At 42.9% G+C, this 22,584-nt stretch overlaps 1 protein-coding gene across 2 annotated transcripts in view; it reads left to right on the forward strand.

The window, feature by feature from the left end:
* Positions 1–22,584, forward strand: part of LOC124796329 (BCL2/adenovirus E1B 19 kDa protein-interacting protein 3) — a 310,876-nt gene that overhangs the window by 19,439 nt on the left and 268,853 nt on the right. The window contains exon 2 of one of the 2 annotated variants that reach the window (XM_047260459.1): positions 3,392–3,442. The exons of the other annotated variant lie outside the window; for it this stretch is intronic. Coding sequence (XP_047116415.1) covers positions 3,392–3,442 — 51 coding nt within the window. The remainder of the gene's footprint in view (positions 1–3,391; positions 3,443–22,584) is intronic. 2 annotated transcript variants of the gene reach the window in all.

Raw genomic sequence — 22,584 nt, forward strand, 5'->3', positions numbered from 1 at the left:
TCACAGTACGTAGTAATTGACGGAAAGTCATAGAGTAAAACAGAAGTGATTTCTGGCGTTCCCCAAGGTAGTGTTATAGGCCCTTTGCTGTTCCTTATCTATATAAACGATTTAGGAGACGATCTGAGCAGCCGTCGACTAATAATCAGAACATCAAAACAAACCGCAAAACGATTTAGAAAAAATACCTGAATGGTGTGAAAAGTGGCAGTTGACCCTAAATAACGAAAAGTGTGAGGTCATCCACATGCGTGCTAAAAGGAACTCGTTAAACTTCGGTTACACGATAAATCAGTCTAATCTAAAAGCCGTAAATTCAACTAAATGCCTAGGTATTACAATTACGAACAACTTAAATTGGAAGGAACACACAGAAAATGTTGTGGGAAAGGATAACCAGACTGCGTTTTATTGGCAGGACTACGCTTGTCCGTCCTCTTTTAGAATAGTGCTGCGCGGTGTGGGACCCTTAGCAGATAGTACTGACGGAGTACATCGAAAAAGTTCAAAGAAAGGCAGCACGTTTTGTATTATCGCGAAATATGGGAGTGTCACAGAAATGATACAGGGTTTGAGCTGGACAGAAAGGCGTTTTTCGTTGCGACGGAATCTTCTCACGAAATTCCAATCACCAACTTTCTCCTCCGAATGCGAAAATATTTTGTTGATAACCTACATAGAGAGGAATGATCACCACAATAAAATAAGGGAAATCAGAGCTCGTACGGAAAGACACAGGTGTTAGTTTTTCCGCGCGCTATGAGAGATTGGAATAATAGAGAATTGTGAAGGTGGTTCGATGAACCCTCTGCCAGGCACTTAAATGTGATTTGCAGAGTATCCATGTAGATGTAGATCTGGCAATGCTGGACGTACCCTCATATGGCGAGAGATGGGGGCACGTAATGCACTCGGGAACATTGTCGAAAATGATAGTTCTGGTGGTCTACGTGTTATTGCATGGGGAGGCGTAATGTTGCATGGGATTATTGATCTCCAAATCTTCGAACACGGCGCTCAGTGTTATTGTGACCCAGTGCTCCTTCCTGAAGCGCGTCTTTTCAAGAATGCATTCGGCCCTGATTTTATTTTTATGGATAGCAATGCGCGGCCGCATCTAACAGCTCAAGCTGAGCAGCTTGTGGAACCAGAGGGAGTCCGGCGAATGGACTGGGCTGACCTGCTCCCCTCCCCGTCTTGTATCCCATGGAGCACGATTTGCATGCGATGGGAAACGCATTGCAGTACGTACACATTCGCCAGCGACCGTCAAACAGCTGGCAACCACGCTCTTGGAGGAAGGTAACGGCTTGCCACAAGAACTCCTTACTAACCTTGTGGCTAACATGGGAGCATGTTGCACACAATGCTTTGCCGTCCGTGGTGATCACATCTCATTAAGAACAACGTCCCGCCATGAGCAATGTCCAGAGGACCGTCATAAATCACGGTAGCTTCACTGTAGTGATTGATTTTGAATATGTCATTCCTTATCGTCCGTTTGCGTATTTCTTTATCTTCTGTACTACACTGTAGCAGTTCATCCTATTTAAGGACAAAGTTTCATCAGCTGCCACCTGGCACTGATACATTATGAGAAAGCTACTTTCGTCCTTAACAGACCGGTGGGTGGTTTGAAAAGTTCTCGGAACGGAGTAGAAAAAAGTACTTGAATCAGTGAAAATTTTATTTTTCAATGTAGTCTCCTTGTAGATTAATGCCCTTGATCCGACAATGTTCCAGTACCTTGATCCCATCTCGAAAGGCGTGCAAAACAGTTGTCAATCCGGCTATCAATTTTTCGTTTGAAGTGAATCTTCGTCCACCATAATTTGTTTTCAGTTTTGGGAAGAGATGGAAGTCAGAGCAAAATATCAGGCGAATAAGGCGGGTATGGCAACCATTCATACCTTAGTTCGTATAATTTTGCCGTGGCGACGGCACAGGTGTGCGGGCGCGGTGTATTGATGGAAGGTGACTTTATTCCTTGCTAAACCTGGTGTTTTTTCGCTATCTTTTGTTGCAATTTGTCCAGGAGGTTAGCATAGTATTCTCCAGTAATTGTTTGCCCCCTTCGCATCCCAGAAAACTGATGCCATGACCTTTCCCGTCGAAGGAAATGTCTTTGCTTTCTTTGGTGGCGGAGAATCAGCAGGTTTCCACTGCTTTGAGTGTTTTGTCTGAGGTATAGTAGTGCATCCAACTTTCATCTGTTGTCACAAACCGGCACAAAAAATCTTGTTCGTTTCTCCTGAAACGGGCCAAATATTGTTCCGATATGTCCATTCTCATGCGTTTTTGATCCAGCGTCAAGAGTCGCGACACCCATCTTGGAGATAATTTTTTCATTTCTAATTCAGTTAAAACGTCATAGACCCTTTCAGTTGGAGCATTTTAAATCGGCCCTCCTCCATGACCATTTTGTGCACTTCTGCAATTATTCCTGGTGTAGTAACACATCTTGGCCGACAACTGCGCGGATCATCTAAGCTCTCCCGACCAAATTTAAATTCATTTGTTCACTCGGCAACAGTTGAATATCAAGGAGCAGAGTCCCCCAATTTATTCTGGAAATCGACACGAATGTACTTTACATTCAAACATTTCTTTACGAAGTACTCAATCATTACTCGAATCTCGATTTTTTTTTCCAACTTCGCAAATCACTACGCGGGAACAGAGCCACGTCACCGCCACAGCTCTCTTCAAAGAGCACTGACGTGGCACATGTTTACAAGTAACAGTCCAATGAATATCACGTGAACAACTCCTTGCGCTAGCGCTGACCTCTCGTGGTGATTCTGAGGACTTTCCAAACCTCCCTCATAGTACTCTAGGTCCTCAAACTTTTTATTGTTGTGTGAAGACCACTAAAAGTTGAGGGCGCACACTGGGGAAGATAAATTAGCTCAAAACGCAAATGGATAAGGACATAAAATCACTTATGTTTGTACGAAGCACCCTTTGGCAAGCGATGCACAATGTACTGCGGATATATATGGTGCAGAAATGACACAGCGGCCAGGTGCACTGTGACACAGCTGACGACCGATCGCGTTGGCCGACGCCTACCGAACAATGTCTTTGACACTATCACCGCAGCGTGCTAGCGTAGGTTATCTTTTTCGGAATGTACAGAGTTGACAGAACCGAATCTCGATGGCACATGGCCCGATGGTACAGACAGCCGAACCATATCATAATTACACTGACCGATTATCAACGGCTCACCGAACTCACTGTTCAGTCCCTAGCTAATATCTGGGAGTATGGTTCCCAGCGTTTTTGAAAATTTTATGCCCGTTAAAATTTTCTGCTTACGCAGTCTCATGTTTTACCAAATGTATATTCACGACACATCTCACTAGTTTAGATTTTCCTTCTTTATTAGGCGAACTGACTAACTGGGAAGTGGAAGGCGACCCCGTGGAACGTCGCAAAGGTATGTAAATTAGGTACGCTGTACAGTCCTAGCGCTTTTGGGCTTTCCTCACTACCTGGGAGCAGGGGCTCAGAGTTCAAATAGCAGATGCCTCAAGCAAATGTTGTTTACCTCTCAGGGAGCATATTAACGAGCATGATTGCCTTTCATGCAACTTTATGCAGCTTTGTTCGTTATGAAGATGTGAACAGGATAGTCATTTTTTAAATAGCACCCTACATATTTTTATTCGGTAATCCACTACCTCGCCTGAAGACCTGTTCAAAACTATATCACACTCTACCATTCCTGTAAAAATGTTATTGAAAAGTAATGCAAAATTACTTTCTCTCGCCTACGTTTTCGGACAGGTCTAGGAAGAGGAATTGGATTATCGAATAAAAATGGTGCTACGTAAAAAAGACTTACTCCTATTCATATCAACGTAACTAACAAACGAAAGGCATTCATGCTGGTTCATGTCTCCCTGATAGCTAAATAACATTTGCAGCGTTACTTTTCTATTTGCTTCTGGACAAAAAGTTGCTTGTGGTGGTAAAATTCAATGGAACAGCCTGTACAAAAGTTTTAACAGTTCTTGTGCTTCTAAGCTGGTAAACCATACATAAATAGCCTGGGACCTAAATATATTAGCAACAGTGAATCATGAATTCGTCCCCTCACGATGCAAAACAGGTAGCATCTAATTGGTCGACAGACAAGTGTTGCGAACAAATAACAATCATCGGTCTACAAGAGAGAAATCTTGGGATTTGTTTCTGTAGGATAGATCTCGGCGAGAGTTAAGACGATGCTGAACATGTGTCGCGATGCGAAAAAACTGGAGATATTTATAATTTTCCATCTCGGTTTGTACATCTTGCAAGGGCCCACATAAGAATAAGCTGAAATATAGTTACGTAAGGAATCAAAACAATGGAACTGCAATGCCAGCTGCACTTTCTGGTAAATAGTTATGAACCTACCCTCTCAGGGAAAGCCTCTAGAAATGTCTCCTGACATTTGTACTATATTTCATAGATAAAATACTGTTTGTCCCAGTGTTATGAACGAAACAATTCGAAATTTTGCTCTCTAGACATACTGTTTTCTGAATGTCAGCGGAAACATCAACTGCGCAGCAAGCAACAGATCTGCGGATCCCTTGCAGCAGTGAGCACGTGGGCAGGAAGTGGAACAGAAGACAGTTTAATTTTGGCTTTGTTTGTCGTGACTCATGCTGCTGGACTGCAGCGGGCTTCTGTGGTGACGTCGCTTGAGCGGTCAGGGGCTTCTCCTTCGGCGTAAGTTTCATCCGTCAATTGAGAAACAATGGATTCCATGGGACCACGGAAGTAGCAAGATCGTTCCAAAAGTAATTTATCGTAAATCTCTGCCCGGTAGTACTGTCGAAGCTGTGACTGTGACTTAAGCTCTGGTTGTTTGGCCACAACTAAAGTAGGGTAGCGTGGTTAATTACTTGAAGCGTTCTATTAACTCGCGGGGGAACCAGACCGGCCTGCGAAAATTCGCAGTGAATAATTGTCGACTGAGCTATCCTATCACATAGCTGTATTTATTCATTCCTTAATTTTTTCTGTTATTGACATTATTAAATAATCATTGTCCGATTTGGGCATATTAGAACACTGAAACAGTTGAAACTGTTTACGCTGTTATGCAGAAACGTATATTTCATAATGAATTACTTGCTTTTTATTGGTGTTTGTTTCTGCATGATATTTGAAGATGCCTGGCAAGCCATCTTCATAGAGCTCACATCTACACGTTGTGAACATTGTATCTCCACTTACGGATGTTTTAAAATGGCAGCCTTAAAAACTTCGTTTTGCAGAATTATGCGATGTCGTTAGTAAACACACAATGTTCTTAAGATGGAGTGTAAATAAAATGAATGTACTCACAAAAATGTGTTTTGAGGCATAATTTGCTGGCGTGGCGTGCCATTCATACAAGTTTGATAGCTCACAACTTCACGGACGCTATTGTTCTAACCTTATGCGCTAGAAGTGCTGCTGTCTCGCCACGCTACGAAGCTGCCGGCGGACTTACGTGATTACTGTATGCGAATCAGGCCCGCGGGTCACCAAAGGTTGCCAATGCCTGGCTTAACTGATTCATTGGACACCCGCTTCGCAAATTCGTGACTGAACTGTCAAACTTTGACCTTGGGCGACACTATAAATCAGTCTGTCTCCACAACCTACATTCCAAAAACCAAAATTGATGCAAGAGAAATGTCTGTTTTTGGGCATGTATGACGTCGCATCCCACCTCATTACGTTACAGGACGAAGCGGATATCTAGTATTGATAAGGTCAAGTTGACCCAGTCAGAACAAAATTATAAAAGTTCTCTTATTTCCACTCACCTTCAGTTTTCTGCAAGATAGTACCAGATGGCGGTCTGTTGAACGTTTTAAACTTGACGCGAATTATGACTCACGCTGAAATTTACTTGGCTGTGAGCTTCGTTGTATGTTCGTGGCTTCGATAATCCCCTTGTTGTTAAAGTAACAGTATTATGACCACAGACTCGCGCCTTATCCAACATACTTTTAATAAACCTAACTGTGACTTCCTTTAAAATATAAAAAGCAGCGTTCTTCATTGTCTTTCACTCCTTAGTGAAAGCCTGCTGCTGTACTCAAAATTTCCCTCTTTTCCCAGGTTAGACATCAAAACACGCACATTTGCTGCTGCCAGCGCGATTTTCCTTTTTCTGCACGACGCTTCAGGAAATAATTCTCACAAACGTTTCTCGTTTATTATGACTTGATTAGGCTTCATGTTTGCGATATGTGACGTACTAAGTTATTGTGGTGCCATTACTGTATGTAAACACAGTTTCGTTAAATATTAAAGGCACCACAATAATGCAGCATCTCACATTTCGCAAACATCACGCCTAAAAAGTTATTAAACACGAAAAACTTGATTGGCACTATATCCCGAAACACGTCGCGCAGAAAATAAAGTCGTGAGTCCACAGCAAATGTCGTAACTGACAAAACCAACTTTACGTAACATTTGCGCACTGAACTAAAACGAGTCCTTGAAGTAGTCGGTTAACAACATGGCACAGATGTTCCGCACGCAAAAACAGTATCTGATTCACAGTAGATTTAACTTTTATACAATATTAATACGTCTGCATTTTGCGCAGACCCGCGAATCGCCACACGTGTTCCTCTGACGCATCACTGCAAGTTAGTTGGAACTGACCTTGCTGGGGCTCGGCCACTTCAGAACTGACTCGACATCTCTTAATTCAGTTGTTAGTTCTTTAATACTGAACTGAGTGCGAATTATATATCATGCCGGAATTTACGTGGCTGTGAGCTTCCCTTATGTTCGTAGCTTCAGTTGTCATTTTGTTGTTAAATTAATAAGTGTTGTGGACGCAGATTCGCGCCTTAGCTCACGGGTAACCCCCGTATTCAGTATTCCAGCGGCCAATCAGAAGCCTGTTCCTCTGTGCTGGCGCGTCCCATGTGCTTGCGCACCTTACCACGTTACGATACCGTCTGCCATGCTACGCCATTAACAACTTACCATGTTGACGCGGAAGTCAAGAGTAAATGACAAGTTTCATTTCAGAACCGTCGATAAATATTTCATTTAATACCGGTTTCGATCTTCTGATCATATTTAGGAATCATCAAATTGTCAACAGCTTACATGGCAACGTGTCAGTAATAAAATTTATTGTATTGACTGTAATTCCACAGTGCTCTTCAGATGACATTCACACAGGTCAACATAATAAAGGTTTCCCCAGAAGCAAGACTTGACGTTAATTCGGGTCTGACGTCTCGTAACGTCGCATGTTAACCTATTCTCTTCGCGGTCACTCGTGCTATCTCTTTCACATACAAAGATCTCTTGCAATGAGCAACTAAGTAATAAATGGCGAATATAACTAACAACTCCTTAATCATGACAGTTGCTAAAACATACACAGATGTAAAACAACCACGCTAAATTACAGCTTAATCACGCGCCACAGACAAATAGGCAATTTAGATTCCCTGTACTCAAAATTTCCCTCTTTTTCCCCAGGCCAGACCGCCAAACACGCACAAGCACGCGCGCGACAAACGAAAAGCACGCAAAACCTAACGCGGTTGTTTCTTACCTGACGTAAGAAAATAACAAATTATAATATAGTAAGATGTAATTATACAATAGTTGTATAATAACACACTTATTACGAACATATAATACAAGCCACTAAAGATGCTTCATAAATAAAGCAAGCGAAATACGAACGGCGAACCATGAACTGCCTTTCATTTAATTGCGCAGACCGACCATGTCTCCAAGAATAGTAAAGCAAGTTTTCAATCTTTGCGCCGTTTTGAAATCTTGCTAAGATTGATTGAATACGTATGCAGATTTTGACAGGTGGTGCTTCCAAACAGTGTTCGTATGTATATCTTTTCTCTAGGATCAAAATGCTATCTTGAAATGTTTTGACAAGATTTTTCCCGTTAACTCCCTTGGCAGATTAAAACTGTGAACCGGATCGGGACTCGAACCCGGGACCTTTGACTTAAGCTTGCAAATGCTTTACCAACTGAGCTACCCAACCACGACACACCATCCCTTACAGCTGTACTTCCGCCAGTACCTCATCTCCTGCCTTCCGATCTCGACAGTTCTTTTCCGATACTTGCAAAACTAGCACTCCCGGAAGAAAGGATATTGTCGAGACATGACTTAACCACAGACTCAGAGATTGTTTCCAAGAGTGAAATTTTCACGTTGCAGCGGAGTGTGCGCTGATATGAAACTTCTTGGCAGATTATAAGTGTTTGCAGAACCCAGGACTTTTGCCTTTTACGGGCAAGTGCCTGGAAGTTTCGTATCAGCGCACACTCAGTGGCGGAGTGAAAGTTTCCAGAATGAAACTTTTCCATTTGTTTCAAATCTTATCAGTTTACCATAAATTATTTCAAGAATATCCGATAGGAGTTCTTTAATACAGGGTTGCGCAAAAAAAAATGCCCCGAGTACTAGCCTCCAAATCGTCATGTTTCGTAGCTGTTGCGACTATGTTATGTATTTTCACTAAGAAACTCGCGAGTTAGTTGAGACGTGTGTAGCAAATATATCAGCGAGATGTGTCCTCTTCAAGAAAGAATCGCAGTAGTGCTTTACGTGTCTACCGGTTCATTTTGGAAAACGTAGGGCATTTTTGCAAAGACGTTCCTTGGCGTTTCCATACAAGTAAAGAGCAATTTCAGGATAGTGGCGTACTATAGGGTCAGTTGCAAACGCAGAAAAATAGAGGCCCGGTTCGTCCATACACCTGCTGTGGTCACAGATTAGAGCACGAACGCAAAAGACAAGATTAATTCAGTGAATATAGACTTTTGCCTGAGCGTATGTTATTTCTTTACTTTCTAATTATATGTTTATTTCGAGCGGGCAACAATGTGTGCGTGATTGGAGAGCAGTTTTGCACCACCCAGTACTATATTCACACTTTTTGTATCATGAATGTCATCTCACAACCTCACTTTCACCGTTCGATGGTGGTCAAATCCAAGTGAAGCCGCGTTGAAGTTCCGTCCAGTACTAACACATCCCCGTTTAGCGGTGGCGTCACCTTCCTTTCCGCCACGTTGACGTCCAGTTTTTTGTGTTTTAAAGGATGCCATACCCTCGCGGGTAGTGGCGGCTGTTGAGGACCCAAGTCCTTCTCAGCCTGGGGTTGATTTATGCTGTTGGGGCACCATTTATTTATTTCATGGGAGAGACCTGCCTACTTTGTTGTTAATGTTGTACTGGCTCATGCCATTTTATAGTCAGATTTTACTAAATCTATGTGGTGGAATTCCTCATCCCAGTATTCACCTTACAGCTGGGGGAAACCACCAAAAACCCCAGTTGGGATGGCGCTGGATCTGCTCTCTGGTATCTGAGTTTCTAGTTTAGGTTTCTAGTCTAATTGATATTCTGCTGATATGTGGAACTATATCTTCTGTTTGTGGACTTGTGTTCTAGATTGAAGATTATGCCTACGCTATATTGCCTGGGAATGTTTCTTTGTTTTGGATAGCTATTTTCCTACACTCTACGCTATATTGTGTGTGTGTGTGTGTGTGTGTGTGTGTGTGTGTGTGTGTGTGTGTGTGTGTAGATAGGTATGCATTACTCTGTTCCGGCCGTATTTGGCATATTCTGGGGCAATCTTCTCTAAAATAGGAGGGGTGTTCGTGCTCTCATAGACTAGATCGTTTGCTGTGGTATAGTGTAGCTTCTCTGCTAGTCTCAGGTTTCTGCGGTCGAATGCAGCAATTCTGTCGTAGTGTGCTTCGGATGCTGTCCATACATAGGCAGGCACCGTACTGAAGAATTGGTCTGATGAATGTTCTATAGGTATGTAGTACTGCGTCTGGACTGGCACCCCCGAATTTAGAGCTTATTAGTTTCACTAGATTCATTCTTCGTTTGGATTTGGTTGTAATGTTCTGGGCGTGGTGCCGACTTAACGAAGTAAATCACCAACGGCTGTGGCATAAGTGTGTGATGCGGTAGAATTTGGGAAACATCGAAACAGCCGTTTCAGTTGGTTGGCAGCTGTTGTCAAGTGGGGAAGGGAAGTGAGTGTGAAGTAGGAAGCAGCAGGTAACGACGCGTGTAGTGGCGTGGGAGGCACGCGCTGGTCACGTGCGAGCAGCGTGGCGACAGCAGCAGGCGTTCACGTGCACTCTGCCTGCAGAGGTCGCTGCCCGCCTTGTTTCATTTGTTTAGCGTAGCTCGACTAAGCTCACAAGGGAAGCATACACCTAACGAGCCACCGATTTAGCGCAGGATTCACACAGTTTTAGCGTATGCCTAGATTAACGAATGCTATTCTAGTACTAAGCGCTTCTCCGGCCTTGTCGAGAAATTCAGGAGCAACGTTTTACGATCTGTTGAACATCATACCAGAATGTCAGCAATCGAGCTGTGGCGTAAAGCGCACCCGGCGAAGACCGTAGACTGGAAGTTAGGGAGGAAACAACCGACCCGTTGAAACAGATAACTTTATTTTAGTTCTGAATAACCAGTATTTTTCGGTATTTGTTGGTCTCGGTTAGAACAGATTTTTCATTTATTGACCACTGAGTAAAAAAATAGGCTTATTAACCTGCCATAGCAGGAGCGCTAAGATTTGTTTTATTTAAAAACTTTTTAAAAGTGGGTAATGTTCATTCGTAAATCTTTCATTACTTTCAAATGTTGGTTTATTTTGGAAATTGGGAAAAGCTGTCTGCACTATTTTAACAACGCCTACAGTTATAATCTAACAAACACATGTCATAAGAATCGGTACAGAATTGCAGAAACAATGTACCTGTTGACAAACTGCCTATTGGCTTCTGTCTCGGGTTCTTCGGCCGACGTTCATCTAATGATTTTTCTGACGTTTCGCCAGCACGAGTGGCTGGCATTGTCAATGCTTCACCCTCCATTGCCGGTGGTGAACTGGCAATGGAGGGTGAAGCATTGACAATGCCAGCCACTCGTGCTGGCGAAACGTCAGAAAAATCATTAGATGAACGTCGGCCGAAGAACCCGAGACAGAAGCCAATAGGCAGTTTGTCAACAAGTGGCCACGAAAGCCTTAACAATTTTGTAACGTACCTGTTGCCATTTGGCGTGGCCTGTTAGACAGTAAACGTGTACCTGCAGTGTGCTAGACTTCGTCTGTAGGGTTGTTTTTTCACTGTCGTTCTCGGACATCAGTTGTATTGCAGAATAGTACCATTCCTTGTTAGGAATTATATTACGTTGTATGGTAGAAGTGAGGAACTATCCTAGATTTGAAACTTCGTGGCAGATCAAAACTGTGTGCCGGACCGAGACTCGAACTCGAGAGCTGTGCCTTTCGCGGGCAGGTGCTCTACCAACTGAGCTACCCAAGCACGACTCACGCCCCGTCCTCACAGCTTTACTTCTGCCAGTACGTGCCATAGTCAGTCTCGGGCCGGCACACAGTTTTAATCTGCCAGGAAGTTTCATATCAGCGCACACTCCGCTGCAGAGTGAAAATCTCATTCTGGTATCCTAGATTTGCTTAAAAAATTGAAAACGGGAGGAGGCACAACAAACCTGCAACTTCGTATAGGGAGAAAACATTCACAATGTTCCGTGGAAGAGAAAGTAAATTTGATTGGTTTACCTATAATTTTATTGACTTGCTGTAAACTTTGGGTAATTATTGAACTATAACTTTGTGGTTGCTTCAGAGAAACTGCCATCATCCAGATGTGAACATGCAGAGGGTCATCAGCTTTACGAAAGTGATATTATTTTATATCTCGCAAACCATCCGGAATAGGGCATATGTCCATCGGATTTTTTGTTCAGAATCACAAATGTCTCCCCGTAAAGCATGTTGTAGTGGCCTGCGAGCGGATCAGGATGGAAGCTGAGCTGTCTCCAGTTGTGAAGTGGCTCGTCCAACTCGTAGACCTAGTGTTTGAGAATACAAACTGAAATATTTTCAGATAAGGAAAAAGGACAAACTCTGAGACTTAACAACGAATTAGGATTGGAAACTACTATCGAAACCTATGAGGCCCTAACACATTGACTACACTGCGCTATCCTGCATGTACTCTGTGCAGCTAAGTGCCACGAGAAGGAAGTCCCGTCCCGAAAGCAGAGTAACTAAAGTCCAGCGTCTGAGGCAGACTGAGACCGGAATCCCCAGCAACGCCGGCGGCGCAGCTTATATAGGCTCGCAAGACGCGCCGCCCACGCGACCACGCGCTGCACTCCTGACCTCGGCTCCTTCAACAAGCTATGTTGCTGGTCTCGTAGGCTACATTTACCCTTAACCACAAAAACGCAGTTCCTCCTGCTTCCTAGCGTCCCTGGCGTTAGTTTACTCCTTTCGTGGCCCACGTTGTGCAACCTTATACCCTTAGCTATACACTCAGAAAACTTCGCGCTATTCATTCGCAGCACATACGGGACAATGCACCATTCCTCCTGACTCACCCTGTGTAGTACCCTACCAGGTCTGTAATAACACTAAATAAGAGGCGTGTTTTTTAAGTACCGTTTTGAAATTAAAAAACGTGCTAAGATATCTCAATTTTATTTTTACATGAAATCCAGTACCTTAATCTACGCACTGACGCCATTACAGTCTGATTGTTCCTTGTTTACGTTGTGTACTGAGTGTTAAAGATGCCTCCGATAATCGTGAGACCCGCCGACTGTGTAGTACGGGCTATTATAAGATTTCTTACTGCTAAAGGCCTAAAAGTGATCGATATTCATCGTGAGATCTGTGCAGTTTACGGAGAAAACATTAGGAGTAATGGAATGGTAAGAAAGTGGGTGAGAGCATTTAAAGATGGTCGCCAAATGTGCATGATGAACAACGGAGTGGGCGTCCTTCGGTCGTTAATGAAAGTTTGGTGCAGTAAGTGGACAATAAGGTGATAGAAAACAGGCACTTTATGATTTCCTCCTTGCGGGATGACTTTCCTAACGTTTCTCGTAGTGTTTTGTATGGCATTGTGACCGAGCACTTGAGTTACCGAAAGTTGTGCGCACGTTGGGTACCAAAAATGTTTACGGGTGTGCACAAAACCAAACGTTTACAGTGCATTGACTTTCCTTGAGCGGTACCACGACGACGGTGATTATTTCTTAAGCCAAATTGTTACGGGCGATGAAACATGGGTGGCCTACGTCACATCAGAATCAAAGCAACAGTCCATGGAAGTTGAACAAGGGCATCGTCTTGCTGCAAGACGATGCCCGTCCGCATGTGGCGAATCAGACCAAAGATCTCATCACATCATTTCGATGGGAAACTCTAGAGCATCCTCCGCACAGCCCCGATCTTGCGCCCAGTGACTACCATCTGATCCTGCACTTGAAGAAACACCTGGGCGGTCAGAGTCTTCAAGACGATGACGACGTCAAAACAGTGGTGATGCAGTGGTTAACAAGTCAGGCGGCAGACTTCTATGAGGATGGTATTCAAAAACTGGTACAACATTATGGCAAGTGCCTCAATATTGACGGAAATATGTAGAAAAATAGATTAAGGTACAGGCTTTCATGTAAAAAAAATTGAGATCATAGAACGTCTTTTATTTCAAAACGGTACTTAAAAAAACACGCCTCGTAGGAACAGTAATGCACTCTGCTGACCGTTCTTCCTGACATAGGGAACTGCGACTCATTTACATAACCACCGATGGTCTACGCGTACGATGTTACATTGACATCCGACCATGTCATTCATTGGCTGCTTCACTTTTGTGAGGCACTGTATAGCACAATAAACATTTAACTTACATCTAATACAATATACAACACTCTGAAATTACTATGGTGCAGAAAAAATTTGTGCGTTCACGAGCCTGAGAATGCATTAATAAACATAATTAACAAGAAGGTACATTTAAAGTATTAGGGCTAGAAGCGACGGTCACGAGGGGGTGGAGGAATATAGAGGAAAAGAAAGTGACGTGACTGGTGCATGGCATTTGCTTCACTGTTTGACTCGCGGTAAACTGGCCGTATATTTTTTTTGGGGGGGGGGGGGGGGGGGGGAGAGAGAATTTTGAGGGTTCCAGAAGATAGTTTCAGCTCGCTCTTGCACCGAGGTGACTGGTAATGGGATACCTCCTAATACCATGTCGGACCTCTTATTGCCTGGCTTAGTGCAGCAACTCTAAGTGGTATGGACTTAACAAATTGTTAGAAGTCCCCTGCAGAAATACTGAACCATGGTGCCTCTATAGCGAACTTTATAAAGGATCGTGGCGCACGGGTATACCTTTTAAACTGCATTTGCGATCCGCGCAGGAACGTATCGATAAAAATCTATTTCGACACCATTCCTTGTAATATCACCAGTATACCTCGTCACGAACGTACCACAATGATTATCGTTATAATGGGAACAGGGGAAACTTGGGGGTGGGGGGGGGATGGAGGGTAGTGGCAAGGGTACTCTCAGCTATATACCGTAAGGTGGCTTGCAGAGCGCATGGCCGGTTGTGGGAGAGATGTCCCCGGTGCATGCCGAGCGCCAGGAGATAGTCACCTGCCACTGATCATTTATATCTCATTTTACCGTTATCGGTTTAGCCTTATCACTTTCACTATCACGAATCTACCGGCTAGGAGACAGTTTCCTCCATACTGTCTTAGCCCTTCATCGGGTTGGCAGGGAGTCAGACGTGGGAGAGGTTTCTTCCACCAGAGAGAGCTCTGGTGAGCCTTCGTTTGTCTGACCTGCATATCGGCCAGACCAATATACTTTTATCTCTAAATTATCTCATCTCTGGCGTCAACATTGCTTTCAGTGCCTTCGTTTCACCATTCCTACTGACTACGGTAGCTCGATCATATTTCTGGCTGATGTGACTGAATCAAGGAGGGCTATTAACTGAAGGACTGATGACTTCGCCAACGCCTCTCCTTCCCCCGCACACCCACCGCGCCGAAACAAACATCCAAATTGGACATTAATCTCCTGTAATAGCGTATTTGACGTCTTCTAATGTTTTCACATGTGTAATTGTTGCATCCATAGCTACGGATGAGCTGCTTTCTAAAAGAAGCAGTTACATATCGTTCCTTGCACTGTGCTGGAAGCATTTATCATCATTTGTGTGTGGGGTGAAGTAAACTGTTTATTTCAAATGAGACTCACGCTGGATAAACTTTTTGGCTGTAAGATTTCCATTTGTCTTATCGTTCATACCTGCCTCGAGATGACTGGGTGTTTGTTGTCCTCATAATTTCATCCTCATTCCATCCTCATTCATGAAAGTGGCGAGATTGGGCTGAGCAAAGGCTGGGAATTTGTATGGGCGCTGATAACCGCGCAGTTGAGCGCCCCACAAACCAAATGTCGTCGTCGTCATCGTCGTTTGTTTCACACCTCGTACAGAAATACCTTTTACCTGATGTGGCTCTCGTATCGTCCTTTACCTATTCTACTTCCGCAACATCAAAATGCACTTTTTTTAGTGTAACTCTTGTCAGTTCAACGTTTAGCCTGTTAGTACATCTTGTTATGCCACATTCCACTACTTATTTTAACGATTTTGTTGTCCATCTGCAACTGAACAAAAACAGTTTCTAGTATACGCGCCTCCCCGTAACTTAAATGCATTCTAAGTGACGCGAGCGCTCGTGCCCCCCCCCCCCCCCCCACACACACACACACACACACACACACACACACACACACACACACACACACACCAACTTATAGCGAGTGAAGTGGCGGATAGGTTAGCACAATGGACCAGCATTTGGGAGGACGACGGTTCAAATTCGCATCCCGCCATTCAGATTGTTTCTTCATGATTTTCCTAAATAGCTCCAGGCAAGTGGTTCCTTTGAAAAGGCACAGCCGGTTACCTTCACCATCCTTGCCCCAATCGGTGCTTGTGCCTCTAATGACTTTGATGTCGACGGGTCGTTAAACCCAAACTTCCTTCTTTCCTCCTACCAAGCCACAGTCTTAAAAACTGTACACTTCTTATTGGTAAAAAGTCGAGCAAAAGTCTAATGAAGTTAAGGAGCGACGTATTACCTATATGAGCTTCGTTGTATGCTCGATACTACTTCGGAGGAGTAGCTACCTATTTGGAAACCTCGTCGGTCTGGAAGACGGAGGAAGCAGGCCCTGTCAGCGGATGGCCTTCTTTGGAAGCTGCCGAGCTGAATAGGACGAACCCTACTTGGATGAAGCCTTAAACGACCAGTGTGACTCACAGGCGAATAACTGGGTCTCGATGTCTAGGATTCCAATCCTGTCTTCCGAACAAGATATATATGCGCATGAAATCTGTGAGGCTTCGCGTGTGTGACTGCCCCGTGAAAAATTGGGATTCCCGGAAAAAACTAGAAAGTTGGACTGAACATTGCAGAGCTATACTAGACATGGTTCTATTGGAGGTGGTGCCTGTACCTTACAGAGGCCCTCTAATTGACTTACCCTTCTGGTTACAGCGGAGTTTCATATCAGCGCACACTCCGCTGTAGAGTGAAAACTTCATTCTAGATACTAAGTACTGTCATCCATGTTTAGGGTAAGCATACAAATTCTTAGATATACTATGTTACTGTATTATTGAAGGGAAGATAACAGCGAAAGGTCCATTGGAAGATGGAAAAAAGCGTGGCTTAACTGTCAAGGTCAGGGATTGCTACCTGGATAGCCAAGCTTCACTAGGAGATCGCGTCTTTAGTAGTAGTGCTCTAAAAGGCTGGTCGATGACTAAAATCGTCACGGGTATCCTGCTGCTTCAAGTGGTTATAATTTGACACTGACCGGAGAGCACTGGGCCGAAAGATCGTCGTTGGAAAACCACTTGACGCAGCTGGATCCCGGGAAGATAATATTCTCGTCACTAGAGAAAGATAAAGAGCGAAGTTCTCGGACTAAAAATTTGCAGGACTGCAGTCCTTAACCCACTAATGTTTCTTCAATACATCCAAGAAGAAATGACGGAAATAAAAGAAAGGTTAAAAGCGTGAGATTGAAATTCACGGTGAACGGAATCGGTGATAATATTCCCTAATGATATTGCCATCCTCAGTGAAAGTGGAAGAGGATTACAGAATGTGTAGAATGGGATGAACAGCCTAATGAGCACAAAATATGGAATGAGAGTAAACGAAAAACACAATAGAACTGATCACGAAGTAGAAGAAATTAAGCAGTTCTGCTACCTTGGAGAGAAAGGAAAACTTATGATGTACGACGCGAGGAGGACATAAAAAGCAGACTAGCACAGGTAAAAAACGGCATCCCTGGTCAATTTAGGTCTTTCAATGTCAAACATTGGCCTTAATTCAGAGAAGAAATTTCTGAGAATGTAAGTTTGGAGCGTAGCATTGTACAGAAGTGAATCAGTGACTGGGAAAACCGGAAAAGAGAACCGAAGCGTTTCAGATGTGGTGCTACAGGATGTCGAAAATTATGTAAACAAGATAATAAAGATGTTCTGCTCAGTCGGCGTAGAAAAGAACTTGTAGAAGGGATTGACGAGAAGAGTGGACAGAATTTTAGGACATATGTTAAGACATCAGGGAAGTTAAAACAATCCTCATTTATTCTTGAGACTCAGTTGCACATTTTAATGACATGATAACTCTGGATCATCTTCAGATCTAAGTAGTTGCGTCTCGTCATAACCTCGTATGAGAGTACCGTTTCGATACGGCCTAACGAGGACGTTAATGAGGAAACGAGCAACAGGTCATGGTGGAAGGAATGGATAACAAATTGAGCATCGTTTGTTTCTTTTAAATATCATCTTGACAAAATTTCACCACAAGAGTTCACCCATAATTATAAATATTCGTAAGTTCCTTTCTTTCGACAATAAACCATTTACTAGCTGCAAGAATTAATTTTGTTTCCCATCAAAACAGTGCAACATTAGGGAAAGATATTTCTACATTGAGAGTCCCAATTACATTGAAAGGTAGACCTAGGGCACCCGATCCGCGGGGAGAGAAGGCGTGAAGTTAATACTGGTTCAACTGCAACATACATAAAACCTCTCTTCAATGCAGCTGGAATAAACAGTTCATTGGCCCATCTCAAGAGATCATACGCAAGGCTAGAGCAGAAGCGGGCACGAGGAATGTAACGGCATCAAAACCCAAACATTAATCTCAAAAAAGTCATATTAAAGGTAATAAATCATGCTAAGCAATGCAGAGTACCTTTCCAGGGCGCAACTGTGAATAAATGCTCGGCTAGGAACTTTTAAGGTAACCACGCTAACAAGTAACAAGTATTTCAGTATATCCGAAAAGATAATTCAGGCAACTGTTAACTAAAACTTGTCAAGAATTACAAATAACTAATGCTTCCGCACATCAGTTACTGATACCGAGGGGAGTTCCCTTCGTGATAAAAAAACCTTGAAGAATCAAAATAAAATTACACATACAGGTCACAAGACCCTTTAAAAGAACTCAAACATCAATAACGCTAAAAAGACTTGACCTAAAATGAACTACCAGCGGTATTTGCCCTTTTAGTTTAAGAGGAATTAGCCTTAATAGATCCAGTAGTTTACCTACCGGAGGGAGCTACTGAGCGAGAAAAACTGTAGAAGAGACTGGTATACATCCAACAAATAATCGAGGAAGTTAATTGAAAGTGCTACTCTGAGATGAAGCGGATGCCTCAAGTGAGGTGGTCTTTGCGGACCGCACCCAACCAGTCAGATGACTCAGGAAGAAAAAACAATCATTGGGAACTACACCGATCGCGACTTATTACGAGCGAATATTCCCGCAGGTACTGTACGCAACGCAAATAAGCTGATTACGGGGCTTTAAACCAGACAGAAAGAAACAAGAAGTCACTACAAACACTGTACATTGTAATGTGATACTAGCGATTACGTCAACAAGTGGCGAGGACTGCGCAGTTTATTTCAGGACGACACGGGAAACGGGTAACAGGAGACTGAACTCTCGCCCCCACTATATCGCTCGCCAGATCGGATATCGAAAGGCGGTACGGCAGGGCGTCACCCGAAACTTGCAGACTGGCGTCCGTGGCACTCCTTTAGTTTCTGTAGAGTGTAAGCTGTAGAGTGTAGAGGCTAAAGAGTACTGGCCTTGTCAGAAGCATCGGTTTACCGTAGGCGTGTCCGCACCTTGACGTCCTTGCACGGGACGCTGCTCACTGTTTTCCAGCCCGCGAGGGCGTCGTGCTGGTTCGCCGCTATTTCTGGTCCCGCCTACGGGGCAATGATCTCGTTTAATGAGATTGCGTGTCGTATCAGCACATTCGGCTCGGACACCGAATGAACTGAAAACACCTGCTGTGCAAGGAGAATCCAAATTCTGATGCAATAGCTCCATACTTAACAATCATACTCCTGTTATATAACCGCTCGCTCGACGAAACATACGTACCCACTGACTGGAAAGTTGCTTAGGTCACACTTGTATTTAAGAGAGGCAGTAGGAGTTATCAACTAAGTTACAGGCCCATTTGATTAATGTCGATATGCATCAGGAGTTTGGAGCAGGATGTGTTACTTCGAAGAGAACGGTCTATTGACAGACAACACGGAGGGTAAAGGCTTATAATCAAATTGCGTGTTTATGGAGTATTGTCTGTTGTGTCACTGGATTCGCAATTTCCTGTCATAGGTCACTGTTTGTAGTAATTGACGGAAAGTCACCGTGTAAAACGGAAGTGATTTCCGTCGTTCCCCAAGGTACTGATACGGCCCCTCTGCTGTTCCTTATCTATATAAACGATTTAGAAGACAATCTGAGCACCCATCTTAGATTCTTTGCAAACGACACTGTCGTGTACTAGACGAGTCATCAGAGCGTCAAAAAAAATTGCACAAAGATTTAGAAAAGATTTCTGTATGATGCCAAATGGGCAATTGACCCTCAATAATGAAAAGTGTGAAGTCATCGACTGAGTGCTTAAAGGAATCTGTGAAACTTTGGTTAAACGATAAACCAATCAGCTCTAAAGGCCATAATTTCAACTAAATACCGACGAATTACGAACAACTTAAGTTTGAAAGAACAAACAGAAAATGTTGTTGGGAAGGCGAACCAAACACTTCATTTTATTGGCTAAACTCTTAGAAGATGCAACGCATCTACTGGAGAGACTGTCTACACTATGCTTGTCCGTCCTCTTTTGGAGTACTGCTGCACGGTGTGGGATCTTTACCCGATGGGATTAACGGATTACACCGAGAAAGTGCAAAGAACGGCAGCACGGTTTGTATCGTCGAGAATAGGGGGGTGAGTGTTACGGATATAATCAGGGATTGGGGTTGACATCATTGAAACAAAGGCGGTTCCTGTTGCAGCGGGATCTTCTCAGGAAATTTCAAGCAACAACTTTCTCCTCCGAATACGAAAATATTGTATTGATGCCGACCAACAGGGAGAGAACAGATGATCAAATTAAGTCAGAGCTCGCAAGGAAAGATGTAGACGTTAGTTTTCTCCGCGCGCTTTTCGGGAGTGAAATACTAGAGAATTATTGTGAAGGTTGTTCTAGGAACCATCTGCCAGACGCTTAAGTGTGATATGCAGAGTATCCATGCATATGTACAGGGTGTTAGAGAAACCTTCTCTATCGTATTGACTTAGTACTTGGCGAAATAATTGTATTATTGTTTATCTTTGCCTTGAAACTGACAAAGCTTTATCAATATTGCATTGTTCCAGTTTTACATTTTTTTCATTTGATGCGAGCGGACACAGTTCACACTGTTGAGGAGCGATTAGTGGTGTGTGTTTGAACGTGACGTCCGTCCACATACGGGGCAAACAGTAATAGAGATAGTGCTCTTGGAGATGGCTTTGGCAACGCCACACTTCTTTAAATCAGTCCTGCTTAGGCTGACCAGCTTTCAAAGAGGAAACTGGGACATCTGTGTTTATACTTTCTCCTTAACTTTATTACTAAACTTCCGCTTGCTTTGTCAGTTATGGAAATATTTTGAAATCAGTAGCAGGCCTATGACCTTATAGCAAGAATGTTTCTTCATTTTGTGAACTGGAAAGGAAAGAGTAGGTACACTGAACATAAAAATAATTCTTTTCTTCGAAAAACGTTTTTAATAGTACAACCTGGATATCATTTCTGCGATGTTCGGTTACTTATTGTTTCAAATACGTATAATTTGTTAATCCTAAGAACTATGCAGTATTACTAACCAATAATCAGATACAATTATAAATTTCATCCTAAGACTTACCTATGTTATTTTTATCATAAGAATGAACAAGATTCTAACAGTTCCTTGTTAGAAAGAAGATAATCGTAAAATTCTTTGAAAGATAAATTGAAATGAGTTTTCACAATACTAATAATTGCGGTCATTCTTTAAGCTTCGTTAAATGAATGCTTCGTCTTGGACATTTTCACAAGGCACCACATTTCCTGAGTCTAAAATTCACATTCGCTAACGAACAGTAATAGGTAGTACCTTTGTCCGCATAGTTGATCACCCGCGGAGTCTCACTTCTAAATCATAAATGGTGTCAGCCGTAGACTTGAAGTTTTATCACTGAGAGTGAAATCTGCCGCCCTTTTGTTTGACAGACTACTGGCGAAAGCATGCATACATGCCAAACAGTATTCAATAAGCACTGCTAACACATGCCACATAGCTCATTCTTCACAAAATTATCTTCCATATGACTGCAGTCCCGTCAGGAGAAATGGTTTATGTGATGCTCATCTATACCTCCTTTGGTTCTGGTTTTATTTTTGAGGGACACAAAATGGAAGGCCGGTAAGTTAGAGGCAGGGGTAGGTAGTTCCTGATTTTCTGTTAAACATATCTCTTTCTTTAGGCAAAAATATATATTTCTATACCATTCTGTTTCTATTAAATGTTTTTCACACATACTTAATTAAATGAAAAACATTGTACAAATTTTGTTTCTCAATTAAAAACTGGGACAATTGTGTGTCCCAACTGATTTTTCTCGGGACACCGTGATGTCTGGTCAGCCTAATCCTGCTCGACTGAGGGAAACGTGCATTTCGTTTCAAGCAGTGTCGAAGATAAGTTGGTCTTAAAATGCAAGAGGAAGTATGTGCCGCTGTCACTCAGTGAAAAATTATTGCAAAATTGTTTCTCCCATAGTGGCTGATGGGGGTACAATATGTTTTGACTAAAAGTATTGTGTACTTGTTTCGCTGCAAATTGCTGTGTATGCGTAACAACTTGCCTACAAGCGTTTTTGGCGAATGCGACGAAACATATGAGACACATTTCCAAGCAAGCCTCGTTATTCAGATTTTGCTATAATGTTGATGTCGTGAGTAAATAAGAAGCCACTAGAGCTTTTTTCATAAATATTGCCTTAACAGCAAAAACAAATACCGTCAATGAATCGGGAGGTTTCTTTGTAGCAAGAGGCTGACAAGGCGAAATATTTCGTACTTAGTAAATATTTTCAAACAAAAAGTCGAAGATTTGGTATTTTAATGTCCATACGACTTTCTTCTTCCATACACTTGCAATGCACAGATTTTGCCTAAGCTTTGTCAAGAAAATTCATTCTGAATGCTGCTTTCCGCTTCATTAAAATAACTTTTTGCTGGTAGCGTCACACTGACTGGACCTCTGTTTAAGGCTA

Source organism: Schistocerca piceifrons, chromosome 4, assembly GCF_021461385.2.
Source record: "Schistocerca piceifrons isolate TAMUIC-IGC-003096 chromosome 4, iqSchPice1.1, whole genome shotgun sequence".
Taxonomy (NCBI): Eukaryota; Metazoa; Arthropoda; class Insecta; order Orthoptera; family Acrididae; genus Schistocerca; species Schistocerca piceifrons.